Source organism: Pelodiscus sinensis, chromosome 11, assembly GCF_052426305.1.
Source record: "Pelodiscus sinensis isolate ZL-2025 chromosome 11, ASM5242630v1, whole genome shotgun sequence".
Classification (NCBI taxonomy): domain Eukaryota; kingdom Metazoa; phylum Chordata; order Testudines; family Trionychidae; genus Pelodiscus; species Pelodiscus sinensis.
In genome coordinates, this window is record NC_143062.1 from 49220204 (window position 1) to 49241781 (window position 21578).

The 21578-nt window shown below is 45.0% G+C and overlaps 1 protein-coding gene across 5 annotated transcripts in view; it reads right to left on the bottom strand.

Annotated features, from left to right (window-relative positions):
- Positions 1–21578, bottom strand: part of PTPRG (protein tyrosine phosphatase receptor type G) — a 659416-nt gene that overhangs the window by 315660 nt on the left and 322178 nt on the right. For all 5 annotated transcript variants that reach the window (XM_075938464.2, XM_075938462.2, XM_075938461.2 and 2 more), the window contains exon 3: positions 5069–5248. In XM_075938464.2, the coding sequence (XP_075794579.2) occupies positions 5069–5248 (180 nt within the window). The remainder of the gene's footprint in view (positions 1–5068; positions 5249–21578) is intronic.

The window sequence follows — 21578 nt, forward strand, 5'->3', positions numbered from 1 at the left end:
AAAATTATTGCCCACTCCTGTTTTAGCAGCACCTAAGGGAAAGCCGTAGCATAGATCAGTTATAGTGATACAACTTCTGATGACAATATAGTTTATGCCACCGGTCTCAGTTATCCCACAACAAGCACTATTATACTGCATCCACACTGCAGAGGTTTGCCAGTAGATCTCTACATAACTAAATCCTTGAGTGGGACACAAGGCCTTAACTGAATGTCTTTGTACATGCCCACTGAAGTCCTGCACTCAGGGGTTACCATAGGGTCCTTTATCTGCTAGGGAAAACCTAGCAACACAGCATGTATGTCCACATCCGTTTAAAATCGATCTTTTCATTCCTTTTTAAGTGAAATATTGTCATAATGTAACAGCAAAAGCAATGTCTGAATCAGACAAAATCTGATAGTTAACGAGTGTCTTGGCTACGAGCTTTGCCTTGGACCCTCACTTCAGCCAACCACTCACTAACTGTCCTACCCGTACATCACGAATGCTTAAATAGGCATTTAAAACTGATTGACTGTGTCAATATGTAATCATAGAATCATAGAATAATAGGACTGGAAGGGACCTCAAGAGGTCATCGAGTCCAGCCCCCCGCCCTCAAGGCAGGACCAAGCTCCGTCTACACCATCCCTGACAGATGTCTCTCTAACCTGTTCTTAAATATCTCCAGAGAGGGAGATTCCACCACCTCCCTTGGCAATTTATTCCAATATTTGACCACCCTGACAGTTAGGAATTTTTTCCTAATGTCCAGTCTAAACCTCCCCTGCTGCACTTTAAGCCCATTACTCCTTGTCCTGTCCTCAAAACCAAGAGGAACAAATTTTCTCCTTCCTCCTTCTGACACCCTTTTAGATATTTGAAAACCGCTATCATGTCCCCCCTTAATCTTCTTTTTTCCAAACTAAACAAGCCCAGTTCATGAAGCCTGGCTTCATAGGTCATGTTCTCTAGACCTTTAATCATTCTTGTCGCTCTTCTCTGTACCCTTTCCAATTTCTCCACATCTTTCTTGAAATGTGGCGCCCAGAACTGGACACAGTACTCCAGCTGAGGCCTAACTAGTGCAGAGTAGAGCGGCAGAATGACTTCACGAGTTTTGCTTACAACACACCTGTTGATACAACCTAGAATCATATTTGCTTTTTTTGCAACAGCATCACACTGTTGACTCATATTCAACTTGTGGTCCACTATGACCTCTAGATCCTTTTCCGCCATGCTCCTTCCTAGACAGTAATATGCCGGTCCCATGCTTCTTGTGCCAAAAAGCACAGCAATTTACTCCAAAATCTGCCACTGCCTTCCACCCAACCTACTTGGGTTGCTGCTTTACCAAACGTTGAATTCAAAATTCCTCCCAGCAAAAAACATCCGGTGAACCTCAGGAATGGGGCAGGGCCTGAGAAAACATGGGAGGAGCTAAAGGTGCTCAAGCAACATGACGACAGGCTCCTACATCACCTGAGAACAGACAGGAATGCAAAAACAAACGTGTGCGCAGCTCTGAGAAAACACCACACAGCACTACAGGGAAGGGACCGCTGATAACAGGTGTCCTGAGAGGGTGTGACAGGGTGAACCAGTCCCTGAGGCACCCTCTGCTGGAGTCCCGGTAATCCTGTCATACTCTGCCCCAGAGAAACCATAGAGAGGTCCTCCAAGCTGGCGAGAGTGGCAGCAGAGGAAAGAGCCAATCAGGGGCCAGGAAGCTCTACAAAAGGAGCTGCAGGAGCACAGGCAGCTCAGCGGTCCTGGAGCTCAAGCACTGCAGACGATGAGGCTGGCGGGCTGAGGAATCGGTCTCCAGTAGGAGATGCCCTAGAGACACCATTTACTCCGAGTGGAGAACAGACTCAGGGGAAATGGAATTAGTGACACTAGACAAGAGGGCACCATGATGGGCCCCTGGTAAAGCTGCACCCCAGAACAGGTTTTGAGTGGGTCACACAGAGCGTGACTTGGCCAGAGAGCTAAGCAGCCAAACGGCTAATGACAGGGACAGTACAGGCGCACACTCGCCCAGATGGGGGCGCTCGCGGGAGCCACGTACCACCCCGCGACAGAAGGGTTCACCTGTCATCAAAAATCCACCCTCTAGCATGCACAATTCAAACATGTTGGCAGGGCCTTTCCAAGAACCCAGTCTGCTCAGCATACGCGGGGCTCTTTAGCATTGGTAGGCAACCTGGCTAGGAGACGGAAACCTGGCCCCGCAGATGAGATTATCGTCCCTGGGTGATAACAGTAGCTGCTGCGGAGGGGATGGCCATTCCCTGCGTTACTGGCCATGACACACAGAGGACAATTCCTGGCCAGCGATTCCCGTGGGTTGTGTTTAGTTTTCACTGGGATGTGACTCTCTGATGCTCTGCAATGTGAGAGACTACACAAGCACACCGTGCCTCTGAGGAAAAGCCTGCCATTCATTTCCAACTGTAGGAAATTCAGAGACACTCCGTGAACACGCAACTCCCGCCTGCAGCAAGGCGGTGACCAGCCTCACCCCTCACGCTCTACGCAGTGTTTGTTTTTTCTCGGTGTTTCTAGCAAAACCTTTTTCCTCTGCAAGATTGGATGCCTGAGAATGTTACTTCCAAGGTATATTTCAGGCATAAGCCTTTGCAGACCCCTGCCCTGTCAGAACCTCTTTGCTAGAAGGGAGACTCAGCGCATTAAAGAAGGCACAAACATTTCTGACTCTAGCCGACAGGTTCATACATTCATTTGCATTGATTTTTTTATATGTATCCAAAGGGCAAAGCACATATTTCTATTTCAAGAGGAGAACCATGTTCTACCCCCTTCTCTTTTTAATTATGGAAATGCATATCCAGGAGGTCTGGGCTAGAGGTTGAAGCAAAGGACTGGGAATTGGGAGATGCTACCAACGTTTTATAGGATGTTGGGCAAGTCATTTAACCCCTTGGCCTCAGTGAAGTGAAATGCAGCTACTTATCTATCTCCAAATGGTAATAGCAGGCATGAGTGACATTTGCAATAACATTAACAACAACAGCATTTGCAGTTGACATTTGCATTTTTGAGATTCTTAGATGAGAAGAAAAATAGAAGCAGAAGCTATTTTCTCTTCTCAGCCATGCCAGACAAACTTTAATAATACTTGTCAAGGACCGAGCTTGGTTTCTCAGAGGGCTCTCACCACTGGTTTGAGCTCCTATCTTGCCCCGTGGACCTGATCCTGCACCTTCTCCTTCCTTCAAATTCACCTCTCCGGGCTAGGCCCTACAAGCAGGTTTATTCAAACCGTTTTTCACTTCTGGCCAATTAGGGTGTGTCTAGACTACAGGGTTTTGTCGACAAAAGTGGACCTTTGTCGACAAAACTATACCTGAGTCTACACTACCACCGAGGTCTGTCGATATAACGTCGACAGAAGTCGGAAGCTTTGTCGATGGTGGTAAACCTCGTTCTACAAGGAATAACGCCTTTTGTCGACATGAGTGCCTTATAACCTTTAACGTATTCATCCTCACAACACCCCTCCGAAGCAGGCTATTATTCCTGTATTACAGATGGAGAACTGAGGCACAGAGAGGCTACGTGACTTGCCCAGGATCATATGGGAAGTCTGTGGCAAAGAAGAGAAATGAACCCATGTTTCTGCAACCCCAGCCTCCATTAACTTGAGGAAGTCTCAAAATCTCCTTGTCGTCCAAAGGAATCTGATTTCAAGGTCTCTGGCTATTACCTATGGTTCTGATCCAAAGCCCACTTAACTCAGTGTTAGTACTCCCAGTCTATACATCCGGTCACCCAGAGAGTGCATATACAATCCCCAATGGTGTATGTGAGCAGACCCTTTACTAGAGAAACCTGATCTGAAGTACAGCAGAGACACAGGCAGAATATTAACCAGGATATAAACATAGATTTAATACCTAAAACTGAATTAATTACAGATTTAATTCAATTACCTAAAAATTCTTGACCTTGACAACTGAAGAGGCAGACCTTACAATTTCGCCTTTTCTACAGTATCCAAGTGCAAGAAAATGCAAACGACTCTGTAGCTAAATTAACCTTGGTCTTTGGGTGAGCTGTGGAGATTTTGGTAGAAACAAGAAATGTCGTCAGACTGTTCTTTTAGAAAACAATTATAGAAATGGGCCAGGAGAGAAGTGTAATTACAGGTCAATATTCGGCGCTGGAATAATACCCACAATATATTCATCACAACTACAAAACTGCGCACATCTGTTGCCCTTTCGGTGCGAGAACCTCCAAACTCCCAGGCTACGTCTACATTGGCAAGATTTTGCGCAAATACTCTTTAATGCAAGAGTTTTTGCGTTAGAGTATTTGCGCAAGAGAGCGTCTCCACTGGCATGTGCTTTTGCGCAAGAGATGTGCTTTTGCGCAAAAGCATACATGCCCAATGTAGACGCTCTCTTGCGCAAGAAAGCTCCAATGGCCATTTTAACCATCGGGCTTTCTTGAGCAAGAAATTCATGTTGCATGTCTACACTGGCCTCTTGCGCAAGAACAGTTGCGCAAGAGGGCTTATTCCTGAGTGGGAGCATCATAGTTCTTGTGCAAGAAGCCCTGATTTCTTACATTAGAACGTCAGTGTTCTTGCGCAAGAACTCGCGGCCGGTGTAGACAGGCAGTAAGTTTTCGTGCAAAAGCATTCGCTTTTGTGCAAAATCTTGCCAATGTAGACACAGCCCATGTCTTTTCTTTTAGTCACAAGAATATGTTGGAGTCCTGCATTTTGGCGCACTTTGCTTCTGGACTCTTGATCCTCCCCTAGCTGGTAATTCATGGTTACACCTCACTGTAATACAGCCCTTTATTGTGATGTTCACTTGGCGGCCAAAAAAAGGATGGATATTGGGGATGAACTTCAAAAAAACAGTTAAAACCTGATCCATAGCACTAATTGTGCATGGACTGCTGATGTAGCCACCTTGCCAACTATACAGAGAAGTTCTCATGTTAGGATTAAATAGAACAATGGGAAGCTTTTTTTTTTCACTTATGGCTTGAATTTTTAATTGAGAAAAGACAGGCTTGTTGTGACAAACAGCCAAAAACCTACCAGTTTTCCCAGTGTTTTTCATCCATGTCTTGTTAGAGGATTCACTGTCGAAACCATCAAGCTGTAATTCTTGATACTCTTCTCCCACACGTGCCTGATGGTCTACAATGTCTATTGGAGACTGGTGAGTGCCTCCACAATCCACACTTGAAGTAACCCAGTGCTCAGGACCATATGTACCTGTTAAAAGAAAAGACCAACAACTTATTGTTCTGATGGGGCAACAGTTAACAAAACAAACCCCTCCCAAAGTAAGGGCAACAAGCATTTTAGTTTCCAAGGTAACTACACTGCTGCTACATTCCCTGCATATAACCTATGAAAAGAGTTGAAGCAAAATGCAGGACAATGTAGCACTTTAAAGACTAACAAGATGGTTTATTAGATGATGAGCTTTCGTGGGCCAGACCCACTTCCTCAGATCAAATAGTGGAAGAAAGTAGTCACAACCATATATACCAAAGGATACAATTTAAAAAAATGAACAAATATGAAAAGGACAAATCACATTGCAGAACAGAAGGAGGATGCGGGGGGGGTGGGAAGGGGGAGGAAGGAAGGTAAGTGTCTGTGAATTGCTGATATTAAAGGTAGGGAGAGTGGGATGTTTGTGAGTTAATGGTATTACAGGTGATAATTGGGGAAACTGTCTTGATAATGGGTGAGAAAGTTCAAAGACTTGTTAAGTCCTTGTCGGTAAGTGTCGAATTTTAACATGAATGACAGTTCAGAGGATTCCCTTTCAAGTGCAGATGTAAAAGGTCTTTGTAGCAGAATGCAGGTGGCTAAGTCTTTTCTATGAAAAGAGTGAAATCCATTAACTTTCTGCAGTACTGAAATTTTGCCCCTAGCAATAAGCAACTGTACTGGTATTTCAAATTGCCCTTCTATAAAATTATCTGCTATTCACCAATCCCTTCATGACTGAGTTATGAGTTAATTTAGTGTTAACGGGAATGTTAAAATAGCTAGAGAAATAGCAGAAATGTATACAGCTTACCTGTTTCAATCAGATACTGAATATACTAATAACCCCATAACTCTAGTTTCCATGACAGATTATTCAGATGATACAACCTTAAACAACTGCTTTTTTTGAGGTTCTAGAATTGGGCAACTAGGGGGAGAACTTAATTTAAATCAAGAGAGAAACAAAGTGAACAAACTTGGGTGGGTCAAAAATCAGCTACAGAGAGGAGAAATGGTAGAGATGAATGATAGGGATGTTACATTGGGGTTAGCTGACTAATTGTGTGGTCAATACAATTTGTATCAACTACACTAGGGCTGTGTCTACACTGGCATGAATTTCCGGAAATGCTTAAAACAGAATACTATTCCGTTTTCAGTTTTTCCGGAAAAGGAGCGTCTACATTGGCAGGCTGCTTTTCCGGAAAAGCCCTTTTTCCAGAAAAGCGTCTGTGGCCAATGTAGACGCGCTTTTCCAGAAAAGACTACTGGGCTGTCTACACTGGCCCTTTTCTGGAACAGTGTTCCGGAATAAGGACTTATGCCCGAGCGGGAGCAGAATAGTTTTTCTGGAATAGTGGCTGATTTTGTCCAGTAGAGCATCGTTGCTTTTCCGGAAATTCAAGGGCCAGTGTAGACAGCTCGCAGCTTATTCTGGAAAAGCGGCTGATTTTCCGGAATAAGTGGCCCAGTGTAGACACAGCCAAAGAGTCAATAAGGGGCCACTCTGCAAAGCCACAGAGGGGGTACTCCCAGTGCCAGCTGGAGCCCCTATCCACAACAGCAGCCCCTGCCCACGGTGGGGGGCAAGGGTGACAGGGGTTGCTTCCCAGCAACTTTCCCATCCACCCCCTGCTGCACCAGAGGTGGGGAGGGAAGGAAGGGGAATGGCAGCACTGCAGAGACAGTGCTGGCGGGGGGGTGGGAACTGGCTTTTAAGCTAGCTCCCCCCAGCACCGGCTCCTGTACTCCACCCTTGCTGTGTCTCATTCAGAAGCAGTGGGATTTTGGGGGGTGGGGAGAGCGAGTAGTCGAGTTCTCCACTCGACTGCCTGATTAGTTTATGCCTATCAGGTAGTCGAGTAGTCAATTACACCCCTAATGAATGACAGCACAGCTCAGGGAAAAATATCATCATGCTCTTCTACCATTTATCCTCTCTCAAGCTTTTACCTTCCTCGCTACACAAATCTATTTTCACATAATTCCTCAGATGATCAAATGACTCTTCCAAATCTCCCCCGAAAGAGTCCAACAGTAGCACCGTGACCCACCAAGGACAGTACATCTGGCACAGCAGTGTTTGCTTCATATAGGATTGCTGCCAAAGCAGAAACCGTGCCACAAACTGACACGTTTCCCTCCTCCCTCCCGTTGCTTTTATACACTGGGTGGGGGAGGGTTGTTCGGTTTTTTTTATAGCTTGTGAAGTGAGGTAAGTAACACTCACATCCGGCTTAACATAGGAGATATCAGATTGCATCCTGTCCTGCCCCTTGTGCAAGCACGAGGCAAGGAAGCAAAAGAGCTATTCCAATTTTTAGTGTCCTTGACTGAGTCTCCTGATCATGGGAGGTTGGTGATGGTAGGGTTGGGGATGGCAAGCTCCCAACCCCGCCCTTTCTGTTGAGGCCCCACCCCCATGGGAGCCAAGCGGTCTCTCCACCCCCTCACCATGGGGAGGCAGAGCAGCGTGCCCCCCACCAGCCTGGAGCATGGGGAGGGCAGGTGCTGGGGGCAGCAATACTCCACCCCCAGAATGCCTACTGTAGGCATTCTGGGGTGCAGTGTGGAGGGGCCAGGCTTACCGTTTGGGAAGGCCATGCCTTCCCCTGCCTCCCATACCAGCTGCCCACGCTCCTGGTTGAGGGAATTTTCAAATCCCATTCCCTACAAAGCACACTCACATTCCAACAGGTTGTTCTAATGCAGGCCACATACAGGGAAACCTGATATTAGGTGTGGTATTCACATTTTAACCAGAAGTGCCCTGTTGGCCATTTTGCCAGCTTGTAATTCACAACGGGTTTTAAAAAATCATCGATGGTCTCTGCCTATTTAGAATTCCGCAGCTCATGATTTAGCTTTTACTTTTACTAAAAGCCGCGAGAAGGAATGCCGAAAGTCCTGCCATTAAAGGGAATGTAATTATTAAATCCTATTCCCGTAAAACTAAACATGTTTGGTTTCTACAGGTTGAACCTCTCTAATCCGGCACTCTCTGGTCTGGTAACATCCAGGCATGATTTTAGTTAGCCAAAAGTCCGCTTATCATGGGTGTGTCCAAGTTTCCTGTGGACCCATACAATTTATTTACCCTCAGTCCTGGCTCTGTGTTCTGTGCTGTTATTTAGCTCTAATCTATCCCCTGATGTCTTCTAAGAGCCCAGTAAGCAGTGGAAGTGTTGATAATGCTGTTAGACAATATTGACTTTCCGTGGTCCCACTAATTCTCTGGTTTCGCACAGGTCAGGTCCCCAGGGTGTGGGACTGGAGAGGTTGAACCTGTAGACAGATGTTCCTTACAAAAAGGGTTCTGATGCCTAACTGTTTTGTGGCAGACTAGTTAGCCACTTACACAGCTTAAAAGCAAGTTTGCATTAAAATGACAAGGAAATTGTTACATTTCAAAAGCTCCAGGGGTGCAGTTAACTCTTCAGCTCTCTCTTGTTCGTATTGTTACAAATGCAGACAAAGGTCTGGATTTCCAGAGGGCTCAGCCCTGGCCTAACAGTCCCTCCACTGAAAACAATGGGCGTTCTACCACTCAAACGGGATTCGGTGGCTTTTGAAAACCCTGCTATCATCAGAGGGGCTGCTTCGCAGTGCCCCCTGCTGGGCCAAGTTTGGCACTGCAGTTGTAACCTCCACTGGGCAGATTTGAACCTGGGATCTCTGGAGTTGAGTACAGGAGCCTCTCCCCTCTGAGCTAAAAGCCAGGTGGCTCCCAGCTGAGGCTGTATTGGTCTCTTGATCTTAACTGTTGCTATGGTCTACGTACCACTTGCATTGCTCAGTAACCACACTAGGTGTGTAGGTTACACAGTCACTCGCTGCTTCAGTTCACCAACGGTGACAGCCCAGGCTGTACACTCCGAATCAATCTTTGAACAGTCAAACTGTAACCAACTCAGAATGGAGCTGGCTGCTCTGTCCAACAAGCCAACATACCTCACAGGCAAGTCCCCAAAGCGAATGCCTGGAGTTCTGGGCTAGTTCTGAGGCACCCTTCCTCAGTCATAGTCAATGTTCCCTCTAACTGTTTTCCATCCGTATGCAGAATAAATTTTATTATCTGCACGAAGGCATGTGCAAATGTGCACCACCAATAGAAACACAGGCTGCCGGCTGTGGGCATTCTGCTAATCAGCTGGGCAGCATTTGAATCTCTCCAGGGCAGCTGCTCACGCACTCAGCTTACAGGGAACACTGGTCAGTCTCACCCAGAAGTCTTGGGAAGAAGCATGAAAGCCATCTGAAATGTCCTGCTGGATCCCAATTAGTCAGTGTCTCCTCCTGGCCCTTCTTGATCACTGGAGGATTATGTCTTCATGGTAGCTTAGCCTGAGAGGGTTGCTCCTGAGCGGCTGAGTGTCAAGGGCAGAGAAGGCCCCACAGACTACACAGCACCTACCCACAATGCTTTGGGCAACCACAGCAATCAGGGGGAGTTTTGCTTATGAACATTTGCAAGGCACATGCGTTTCAAAAATCAGAACTATGGACGGTATCGATCAATTTGCAGTGAAAACGTCTTTGTCCATTTCATTTGTCATATGGGTAAAATTCCCAAAAGTGCTTCAGTGACTCAGCAAAACTAAACCCCATCTTGAAAAAGTGACAGACACTTTGGAGCATAAGTTCCCTTGACTTTCTATGAGATTTATGGCTCAGATATTTAGGTCCCTACTGATGTTCCCTCTAATTTTGTCCATCCATGTGTGGAATAATTTGTGCACCAAGGCGTGTATATGTGTACTACCAGTAGATATACATGCTGCTGGCTGTGGTAGCTCTGCTAATCAGCTCTGCGGCACCTAAATCTCTTCTCGGTGGACGCCCAAATGCTCAGCTTATAGGGAAAACTGATCCCTGCCTCCTATGAAAGTTAGGGAGCTAATTCATTCTTGAAAAATGGGAACCGGGCTCCTAAATCACTTGAATGCTTTTGAAAATTTTACCCTCTCCGTATGGCTTTAATAATTGATAATCTCCTTCTAGACAACTACCAGCTCCCTCTGGATCTAAATCGAGGCTTTACTAACGGCAGTGCAGCTGCATCATTATGTGATAGTATTATTCTAATATGCCTTAACTGCTTCCATATTGGTGCTAAATTATTTAAAAAAAAAAAGTCATGTAGAAACACTGAGTTATTCAACACCACAACTTGAAGTTGTGCAGTGGTTGTGAGTCCTGCCAGGGCATATCACTATCACAAGGTTAAGTTGAAGACCGGCTATTTAGAATCACCATGGGATTTTAAAACCTGCAGATTTCCTATTAATTTTCTTTCAGAACTGTTTGAAATACTCTAGTTCCAATAGTTGCATTCTAGCGTGGCACGCAAAATGCAACGCACAATATCATCTGCCTTATAATGCCAACAGTTGGTCCATCATGGGAAAAGTAAGGCCAGATTCCCCCGCAGGAGTAAAGCAGCGTAGCTCTGCTCACTTCAATGGAGCTATGACAATTTTTAGCAGCTCAGGCTCTGTCCCATATAATTGTTACTGAACAGTCTGAAAAGACGAGAAAAGAGACACGTTTTTCTTTTAGATTTTGAAAATCAGGGAAAATAAATAATACTGCACACCCAGGAAAAATGAGCTTAGCACCCAGTACAAATGGAATCAAGAGGTTAGCCCAAGAAGATTTATTTATTCGCTCATAACCATCCGAAGGTTTACGTCTAACAGCTTGCTGTTTTCCATGTACATTCAAGTGGAGTTTTAATTGAAACTGATCTTCCACTACAGATTTCAAATTAATTCTTCTTCTAAGTGTCTCATGCTCCAGACACCCTGGCCTTGCAAAAAACCTACATCATTAGTGGAGGAAATAGAACACTTTCTAAGCTTGCAGGTATTGATTACCTATTCCCTACATCAAAGCACAATTGCCATTCTGCACTGTATAAATCTCTTCCACGTTAGACACGTTATAAAGTACTGAGAATTATATCATTAATCATTCGCAGTTGCACCTGTCCCGCTATATTGAATTCTTTGTTTTTTAGAACTTTAAATAAATGCTTTTAAATAAAAACATGACACTAAATAAAGATTGCATTTAACTTAACCCTAGTAAAAAAAAAAAATCATTGCATCTTGCGGGTGACATTTACAGGGCTGAAACAGACTCATGTAAAAGTATTTGCATTTCATTTCATCAGCAACAAGCCTCACTATTTTAATGAAGTAATATTTGGGTTGTGTGTGAATTGGGGTTTTAATCGCTCCGCGTTCCAACCTTGATGCACTAGAAGCCCTCCTCTACTCCCACACAATACAAGTTGCCACAGGAACCTCCCAAATGACATGTGAATTATAATAAAATCGCCCCCCTCCCCGCCGTCCTTGAGTTCTCGTGCCAGAAGAAGCATCGCAGAGAAATATTATAGACCTGCATGGCGGTGACCTTTAGCATCGTTCCTTATTAATGTTAGCGCCCATTCTGTGCTAAGCACTTTCAAAGCACGGGAGGAGAATGCCCTTGCTCTGAGAAGCTCTCCATCTAACCTGAATAAGCCTTTGCACCAGATTGTGCTAGGAAGTCCATTAAGCAACATGTTACAGTAACAACAGATTCATGTCATGTGCTATGGTACAAAAGCCACATTAACCCCATGCCAATGAAAGATGGGGTGAAGGGGAGCAGGAACAAGAAGATGAGGATTAGGTAACTATTCACATAGGCTATGTCTACACTGCGGGCTAAAATCAAGCTAAGACGCGCAACTTCAGCTACGTTAATTGCGTAGCTGAAGTCGAAGTAGCTTAACTCGGCTTTAGGCGCTGTCTACGCTGCAGGAAGTCGAAGAACACTCTTCCTTACTCCTTGTGAAATGAAGGTTACAGACATCGGAATAAGAAGCCCGTTATTTCGAAAGTATTTCAAAACAACAGGCTTGCTATATAGACGCCCACTCTGTTATTTTGAAGTAATATGAGTTGTTTCAAAATAAGCGTGCAGTGTAGGCCACTGGGGGACGTGGGGAATCAAGAACAGAGATGCTGCTGCTCTTTCCCCATTTATTTTGCATTATTGGGAAAGCTTCCTTCTCTTACTAGCCATTGGGGACTGCCTCTCTGATGCCTGCCTTGTTCAAAGTTAGCAATGCCTCCTGGCCCTGTTTCTCTCTCCTTGGCTGACCTTCAAAACATCCCTGCTACCACAACAGGCCTGGTAACCCCAGGACATGAAATTCCTCCCACGCAGAGTGGTTTTCCGCCCCGCTGTAGGGGTTTACAGATCTTCCATGGGCCAGCAGCCTCAGAATCCAATTTAGCATGATTGGTCTCCAGTGACTTGACCATACTCCTATTGACGTTAATGGCAAAACTCCCGTTGACTTTAGCGGTATGGGCTCAGAGCCTAGGTCAGATAGGAGTGCAACTATCTCTTATCATAGGAATTCAGGCATCTTAAGCAACACATACCAGCTTCTTTCATCTCTGCTCATTAGAAACAACTTGTCGCTTCCTCACCAGGTTCCGAAATGAAAATCAAGTTTCCCTCCAGACGAGGAAACATTCTATGTTCAACCCGCAGATCTAAAACCTTTTCTTATGCTAAAATTTTCTACCAGCTACTGCAGGATTTTTATTAATAGACTTTTAATATATAAGCTGTTCTTTAAATAGAATCCAAAATTACCTTGTTTTTCTTCCTGCTACTGTACATCCCAAATAATGACTACGCTTCACTAATGAAAAACCATTAAAAATAATGAATTCAGCCAAAATCTAATTAAAGCTGATATAAACTTCCATGGATTTTTTTTTCCTCAGTCAAATGTATTTATTTTTCCTTTGTGAAATTATTGTTTAAAAATATAACTTTTTAAAGCTGCATTTGTTTTCCAACTTTGAAATTTCGCTCATTTCCATTAACTTTCCAATTACCAGCTCAGTTATTTTTATGGAAAATTGTGGTCTTCACATATTTCTTTACATAACAATAGACTTCATTTGACAAATGGTTTGGTGGATGTTCCCCATTCACAAGTTATTGTATGCTGATAATTCATTTCCCAGTTGAAAAAAAATCGGATACAACATTTATTTTTCTAATCTCATTTTACTTGCACTTAGACACAATTCATCTCACTCTGAGCCCCAAATCTAGTATACAATGGGCCAATTTTTAATCCCGCTCACACAACAATCTCAGGGTATGTCTACACAGCAGGGCTCAAGTTGGAACAAGCTACACAATTTCAGCTATGTCAATTGCGTAGCTTAAATTGAAACAATTTATTTAAACTTTTGGCGCTGTCTGCACAGCAGGAAGTAGAAGGAAGAACATTCTTCCTTCAACTTCCTTTACTCCTCATAAAATGAGGGTTACCATTAGTGAAAAGAAGAAGAGAGTTACCATAAGAGAAAGAAGTCCTCTATCTTGACATTATTTCAAACTAAAGGCTTGTAGTGCAAACGTGTACTGTTATTTCAGAATAACATCAGTTATCCCAATATAATGCTGCTGTGTAGACATACCCTCAGGGTACATGACTGCATTGACGCTTCAAAAAACCTTAGTTTCCAGTAGCAAATGGGAGTCACACTTGCAAAGTGACCTGACATTTCTTTAATTAGGCTTTAGCTCCAGTTAACTGAGGTTCAGTTATTTTGGTTAAATGGTGGTGGGGGAGAGATACCTACTCCATCCCTGAAGGGAAACCACTCAGTAGTAACTAACTATGCATCTACACTGCACTTGTAGCTCAAAATAAGCTACACAATCTGAGCTACACAAATTGTGTAGCTTACTTCAAGTAAATTTTGAAATGGCTTATTTTGAAAGTCGGCACTGTCTACCCATCAGTTATTTCGAAATAAATTGCTATTCCGAAATGTTCCTTACTCCTTGTGGAATGAGGTTTACAGGGACATTGGAATAGCGAGCCCGTTATATTTCAAAATGATGGGTGTGCTCAAAAGGCGCGAAATAGCTATTTTGGGTATCCTGAAATAGTGCTAAAGTACAGACGTAGCCCAAGAGTGCAGACCAGAAGTGATAATGCATGAGACCTATAGCTGTGCAAGGCAGATATCAACACAAGCATCGAAAACTGGTTGTAGGAATAGACGTGTACTTCTCATTTCTCACAACACGTCCCTTCTCCTCTTTGACCCATATATCCAGCCCGCTTGTATTACTCAACTAGTCTGTGTGGCTTTTTAGATCCTACCTGATTTAGGTACTTCTGAAAATAGAATCCTTGATTCGTGATGGCATGACAGCTCCCATTCCAAGTCAGATGAGGACCACAAAATCTGTCAGGATGGTACTTGGTCCTGCTGTGAAGGCAGGGGACTGGACTCGATGACCTTTCAAGGTCCCTTCCAGTTCTAGGAGATCGGCATCTCCATTCATTTATAAAGCCCTGGGCAGTGGCAGCAGCTTCTCTCTGCCCCTGTGAGGAGCAGCCTGGAGTAATCCCTGCCCACACAGGCTGCCCAGGGAGCAGCACTCACAGCTGCACTTTGCACAGCTGCACTTTGTACTTAGAGGGTGGGATGTTCAAGGGAGCGCAAGATAGGTGCCCCAACACCACCGAAACCAATGGGAGCTGCCGACTTCTACGGTCCTGTGGACATCCCAGACTTAGCACTTCCCTGGGAGAAAAGATTCCAGCAACCTCGCCACATGCCTCAAGACTTCCCCATAAGCACAGCAACATAAACGTTCTTGAGACGCTAAGGTTAAGGAGGCACCTACAGAAGGAGGCGCTCAAATGGAAAGAGTTAAATCATGGAGCAGCCCCATGTGTAGCGTGCATCTCAGAACCAGACCCGAAGATTCACAGCACCATGAGTTTCTCCATTGAAGAAGGACCAGAGGAAGACAGACAGGAGGAACGCAGAAGACTGCATTTAGACACGAGGCAAGAAGGAATGCTTCAGATGACTGACTTACCTCTAGCTAAGGAATTTGCCACAAGACTATAAAAGTCTTGACATAATCAGAGGCATCTTTCAGAGACCTTTCCATCCCAGAAGAACCAGTTGAGTTGTCAACATTATTATGGGGGGGGGGCGGAGTTGCTGAAATTATCTTGCCTTCATCTAAAAAGAACTACTAACACCAAGAAATGGAGAAACATGGCAAAATAGTTAGAGGTCACGATGCTGCTTTGAACAAAGATTCCAGGATTTCCTATTTGGAGGGGGAATGGGCTTTTACATTTTATTATTCTCTGTCATCTCTCTGTTTAACACAAGAGGCTCATGCTTGCAGAAAATTCCAATTACCGCTTGAAAAATGAGAGCTCTAATACCAAGAGCAAGATGTTGGAGAGTTGCACTCAGAGGCCCAAACAAGGCTATTAGCATCATATTTTGGTCTGCAAGCTCAGTACAGAAAAGAGTGCATGAGAAGCCATAACAACAAACAATTGATGGCAGTTCTTTGAGAATAACACAGCTGAAGGAAACATCTACCAAGGACAAGATCCAATGAGAGGTATTTGAAATTGCAGTCCTTGGCACGTAAACTCTAGCAGAGTCCTTCGTAATCAAAAGGTTGCTGGGTAACAGAATAAGAAAGGTTTGGCCTGGAGAATAGACCGACTAGAAGTATTAATCTTTTTACAATTGCTAGCCAGTCACAATGTTAATAACCGTAACTAGCATGCCTAGAGGAACATCTAAATATTTTCTTGTTATGAGTAAAGTGCATCTAAAAGAGATTGATTCTGACCATGATAGTGCTTTCACCATGTTTAATCCCACGTGCAGAGATCTGCAAACCTAAGAGCCTCAAAGCCATGTTCTTAGATGCATGTTTTTCCTGTGCTGTTTCTAACTTTTAAACCACAAGTCAGGGTGATTAAAACATTTTGCATTTTCACAGTTATAGTTGCAAAGAATTATTGTGGTTGCATTCTTTAGTGACATAAACTGTTTCACAATTACTTTTGGTTGAAAGCTTACTAACATATGTCTTTTCTTTCCTAGTATTCTCAAGACAAATACACATTTTATGTACATGTTACACACATGCATGGGTATAGAAGCATATTCACAGACATATATAATTTATAAATGTTAATTTTCTTCTTGATGGTTGTATGAGACTCTCTTGAATCTTATATGACGCTTCCATGTTTCTGATCATCTGCCCAGCACACAAACACGTGATAAATAGCCAACGTAAGAAAACATCAAGAACCTCAGACAAATCTTGTAGGAAGCTTGTAGGAAAGTGAAATTAACATCATTAACAAAACAAGCTTTTTATATAAACGTTCTAAGATTCAGCACTCATGAGCTAAATAATTTACAACCCTAAAAGGGAAAATGGCATTAGCGTAGGTGTGGATAAATTGCTTTTTAAAAATAAAGGGGAGTCACTTGCATTAAACTGCCAAAAGATATGACTGATGTTTTTGTGAGTTTCTGACCTTTATGCAATATTTCAGCAACGCTTGCATAGCATGTAACATGCAGAACAATAGTATCAATAAAATTAATATGCAGAACTTATTGAGTAGGAGAATAAGTTATTGCACAGAATGTGCATATAAGTAGCCAGCGACTGAGAATGCATAAATTTACATACCCTATTTTTCATAATTTGCTACATTTTTAACATGTATCTGACACATCGCACAATTCACTGTATCGCTGTCTGTCTCTGTGGCCTTTTAAAAACTGCCCACCACTGAGGTGCCTGTAATGAAGGAGGTGATAAGTTACAGCACAAGGAGAAAGTACAAGATTAATTGACGTGGCGAAAGTATAAATTTACTTTTATGAAAGTTGAGTAAAAAACCCATTAAGCATATAGGGAAAAAGGCCTATACACTTTAAAAAAAAATCAAAATAGATAAAATATGAGTCAATATAAATCTTAAAGAAGAATTAGTATATAGAGGTGCACTGAGTCTGAGCAGTGGCTCAGTGACAGTGCTTGGTTTCGCTGCAGGGAAGACGTAGGTTTAAAGGATGGATTTGGATGTGTATTCCTCCAGCGGGTAGTTTAGGGAAGTGCTGCCGAGCACTGTGTACGTGCAAGGTGACAGTGCCTCGTATATTGCCTACCTAGCAACGACCTATAGCAGGCTCCCTCTGGAGTCGGCCATCTTGTCCCTTCTCTCTGGAGCAGTGTTTCTTAAACTTTTTAAGACCAAGGAACACCAAACAATTTTTTTTATGAGGAACACCAAGGATTTTTTGTTGACGAAAAAGAGAGGGGAAAAAAAAGGGTCGGGGGGAAAGTTATTAAGCAAGAAAAAAAAAGATCGCCTGCCCCTTTAAAGGTGACCATTTTGAACTCCGTTGTTCTCCGCAGCACACCTTGGAACATAGTTTAAGAAACACTGCTCCGGAGGGATGATGTGTTGCTGGGCCTGGAAAGCAAAATGTGTTCGTATCTGTGTCTCTGTAGTGGCCTAGAAGCCCTCCTTGTGCTAGGTGATAAAGAAAGCAAAGAGCTCCTGCCCGAAAGAGCATACAGTAGAACACAAGGTCTGAAGACGGTAGGGTGGGGGAAGATGGAAACTGCTCCGGGGCCCACCAATACAAAATGCCACTGCCGTGGGAGAGGCCAGAGCCCTGGGGCCTTTACATTTCTGTTCGAGCACCGTTCCAGGTAGCATTGAGGGTTACCTAGCCACAGCCCTGCCCCTTCCGTATGAGACCTCCGCCCCCTTCTGGGGGTATGGAGCAGCCCCCTCCCCGCCATCTTGCCCATGGTATCAGTGAGGCTGTCAGTCCCATTGCAGTTGAACTGGTCCAAAGCCTAGGACTTCTATAGCTACAGCTCAACATCTCTTTTCATGTAACCATCCCACCGTACAGCTATCACTGCTCCGCCTCCCAACTACCCTAATTCAGCCTCCTCCCAGTTCACCCTCTCAGGAAAATAAGACTGGGGGGCAGGAAAACACTCAGATTCCTCACATGCGGAGGCCAAGGAAAAGAAGGAAATTCAGGCAGCGTCTCATGGATGGCAACTGATCCCAGAGGAGCCAGGCTCAAAAGGGCATGGGACGCTTCTGAAGGAAGAGCACGTTCAGCATTTTCCAAAGGGGTTCTTATGCAGTCTCCCTGTAACAGGAAGTGCAGCACCAAAAAAGGCAGTGGGGGAAGGCCTCAAAGCCAACCCTGAGCTGGGGAGCTGCAGGGAGCGTTTACGGTGGGGTCCTAGAGTGGGGGGCGGGGGGAGCACACTGCTATAAAGTGACTCTGGGCACATTACCTGGGGAATGACGCCTACAGAGAGTAGAAAGCCTCCTGAGGGAGGACCCTGGCAAGAAAAGCCAAGGGAAAAGCCTCTGGGAACTGTAGCCCACATGGGGCACAGAAGCTATTTTGCCTGAGTTTCTGTTTAGCCAAGAATTTGCTCTCTGAGAAAATGGCCTGCGACTTATCCTGGCAGGGCACTGGCCTTGGGAGCTACCTCACTGGATTGCTATGCTGAGTGAAGTATACAGATAAGAGTAATGAGAATGATTTAAGCACAAAAGCAGGAGCCAGGAGCTCTTGCATTCTAGCACTGCCTCTAGCCACATCTCCTCTTACCGGAAAATTAACACTCTGGCGATCAATCTTCCGGAGCTCGATTTAGCGCAGTGGTCCCCAACATGGTGCCCGTGGGCACCATGGTGCCCGCAGGGGCATTTGTGTGCGCCAGCCAAGTGCTCGGGGCTGGCCTGGCCCCGGGCAAGTGATGCATGCATGGTGCCGGAGCCGGCCCCGGGCGCATGGAGCACGGTGAGCGCCGCAGATTGGCCGCCTGCGCTCTGGGCGTGCAGTGCATCGGGGAGGCGCCGGCCCCGGGCGCGTGGCACTTGGGGGGGGGAGTGCTGGCCCCAGGCGCGCGGCGAATTGACTGCCCGCGCTACGGACGCGCGGCGCTTGCGGGGGGGTGCCGGCCTCAGGTGTGCGGCGCTTGAAGGGGGCACCGGCCCTGGGCGCGCAGCACATGGGGGGGCCCCACCCCCGGGCAAGCAAGTGTCCCCGCCCTCTGGCGTCCGGCGGGCGAACGGCCACGCCCCCTGGCAACCGGCAACCTCAAATGGTTGGGGACCACTGATTTAGCGGGTCTAGCAAAGACCCGCTACATCGAATGCTGAGGGCAACTCTGTCAGCGCCGATACTCTTCCCTCTCTTGAGGAGTAAGGGAAGGCGATGGGAGCATTTCTCCTGTTGACCTCCCACCGCGGAGATGGTGCTAACCTCAGTTTAAGAGGCACCTGGACTCCAGCTACATTATTTATGTAGCTAGAGTTGCGCGCCTTCAGCCGACCTTCTGGATGGACTGTAGACCTGGCCGCTGTCTATGACTTCCTTCTACCATTGTGAGCAAGTCACGTGACTTGAGTGTCTCTCTCCATCTACAAAATGGAGGGATTTTGAGAGCCTTGATGAATGTTTGTCAGCACTATGGAGATGAAAAATGCTGTACTAGTGCAAAACCATAGTTCCCTTATGGACTTGCTTGCAAGCTCTATAGATGCGTACATAAGGCAAACCAAATACTGTAATTATTTTTTCAAGTGTTAGAACAATAGCTCTGAAAACTTATTTTCTCCAAGGAATGCACTTAGCAGTCTTGCTCGCAATGATGGAAACTGCTAATGTAAACGATACCTCACAGTAAATTAATTATTTTCCATCCAGGCTGGGCTGTGGGAAGGAGAAAGTGCTGCAGTTGGCTCAAGGCCAATTGATGAGTAGCCAGTTCAAGCCCTTACTTCCCTGGAGCCCTGGCTCTGGGAATTGCCCTAAAAAACTTCCTTCCAAGAACTTTCTATTTGTATTGAATTTTTGCAGGCTACGGATTAATAAAACATTGACTGAGAGCACAGACCCATCTATAAAGGGAATTAACAGAGGTAGGGAGGAGTTATATCCATGCAGCCTTTCTGAAGGCAAAGGCGGAATGGAAACCCTCACGATTTCTAAGGAAGCCTGCTTAAAAAAAGAATGATTGTCTCTTGCTGGCGCTTTGGCTTCTTAACTTCAAAAATTTACAAAACCAGAAAAATCATCCGCATAGCAGGTGGGTTAAAAACTTAACTGCCTCTTGCTGGTCCTAATCTGATTAAGAAAGGGCTGCACTGATTTGGCCTTTCTTGTTAACTATATCTCAAGCAATACGTAAAAAACTAGTAGTCCTGTGGCACCTGAGCCCTTATACCTCAATAATAAGCATCCACAATACCGAGACCGTTATTTTGAAACAACACCTGCTTTCCACGAGGAATAAAGCTAATTTCAAAATAGTTATTTCAAAATAGGAGTCGTGTGGATGCTCGGGTGCCACGATTTCGAAATAACGATTCCCCAGAGTCATTCAAAGTAATTACTCCCCAGGGCTTCCAGGGGCTCTAAGTTGAGGTAGAGCTTCCACAGTAACTAAGCCTTCCTCGGACTAATTTCAAGGCTTCCCCATATTATGGTCACGCTATTTCAAAATTATTATTTGGGGAATTATTTCGAAATAAGTTATTCCGAAATAATTTCCTAGTGTCGACATGCCCTTAGAGCAGTGTTTCTCGAAGAGGTCTGCGAAACCACTTTGAGAAACATGCTAACTGGCCGCACCGGTATACTTACCTGCACCACCCATTGGCTTTGGTTTGCCATTTGCAACCAAGGGGAGTTGCGGGACGCGGTGGCCCAGCCCATGTTGCTTCCCACGGCTCCCCTTGGCTGCAAACAGTGAACTGGAACCAATGGGAGCCACGAGGCGATGTGGCCGCGGCACCGGTAAGCAAACAAACCAGCCTGGTGAGCTAGCATGTTTCTCCAAGTGGTTTTGCAGACCACTCTGAAAGACACTGCCTAAGACTATGTCTACACTGCACTGTAATTCAAAATAAGATACACAATTTGAGCTACGCAAATTACGTATCTTATTTCGATATAGCTTATTTCATAATTTGGTGCTGTCTACACAGCCCCAAATTTCAAAATAACCCGCTATTCCAACATGTACCTTACGCCTCGTGGTATGAGGTTTACAGGGACGTCAGACTAGCGAGCCCGAAATAACAGGCTTGCTGTAAGATGTGGGATAGCTATTTTGGGATATTCCAGTTATACTCTGAAATAGTGGCTAGCTATTTTCGGATACTCCGAAATAGTGTTGCAATGTAGACGTAGTCTTAGAAACCAACAAAAATATATACAGGCAGTCCCCGGGTTACATGGATCCGACTTACATTGGATCCCTACTTACAAACGGGGTGAGGAAACCCCGCACTAGCTGCTTCCCCCCAGCAGACCAGGGAGACGCGAAGCTAGTGCCCCCCCCCCCAGCAGACCAGGGAGACGCGGAGCAGCTTTTCTCAGCAGACACCTCA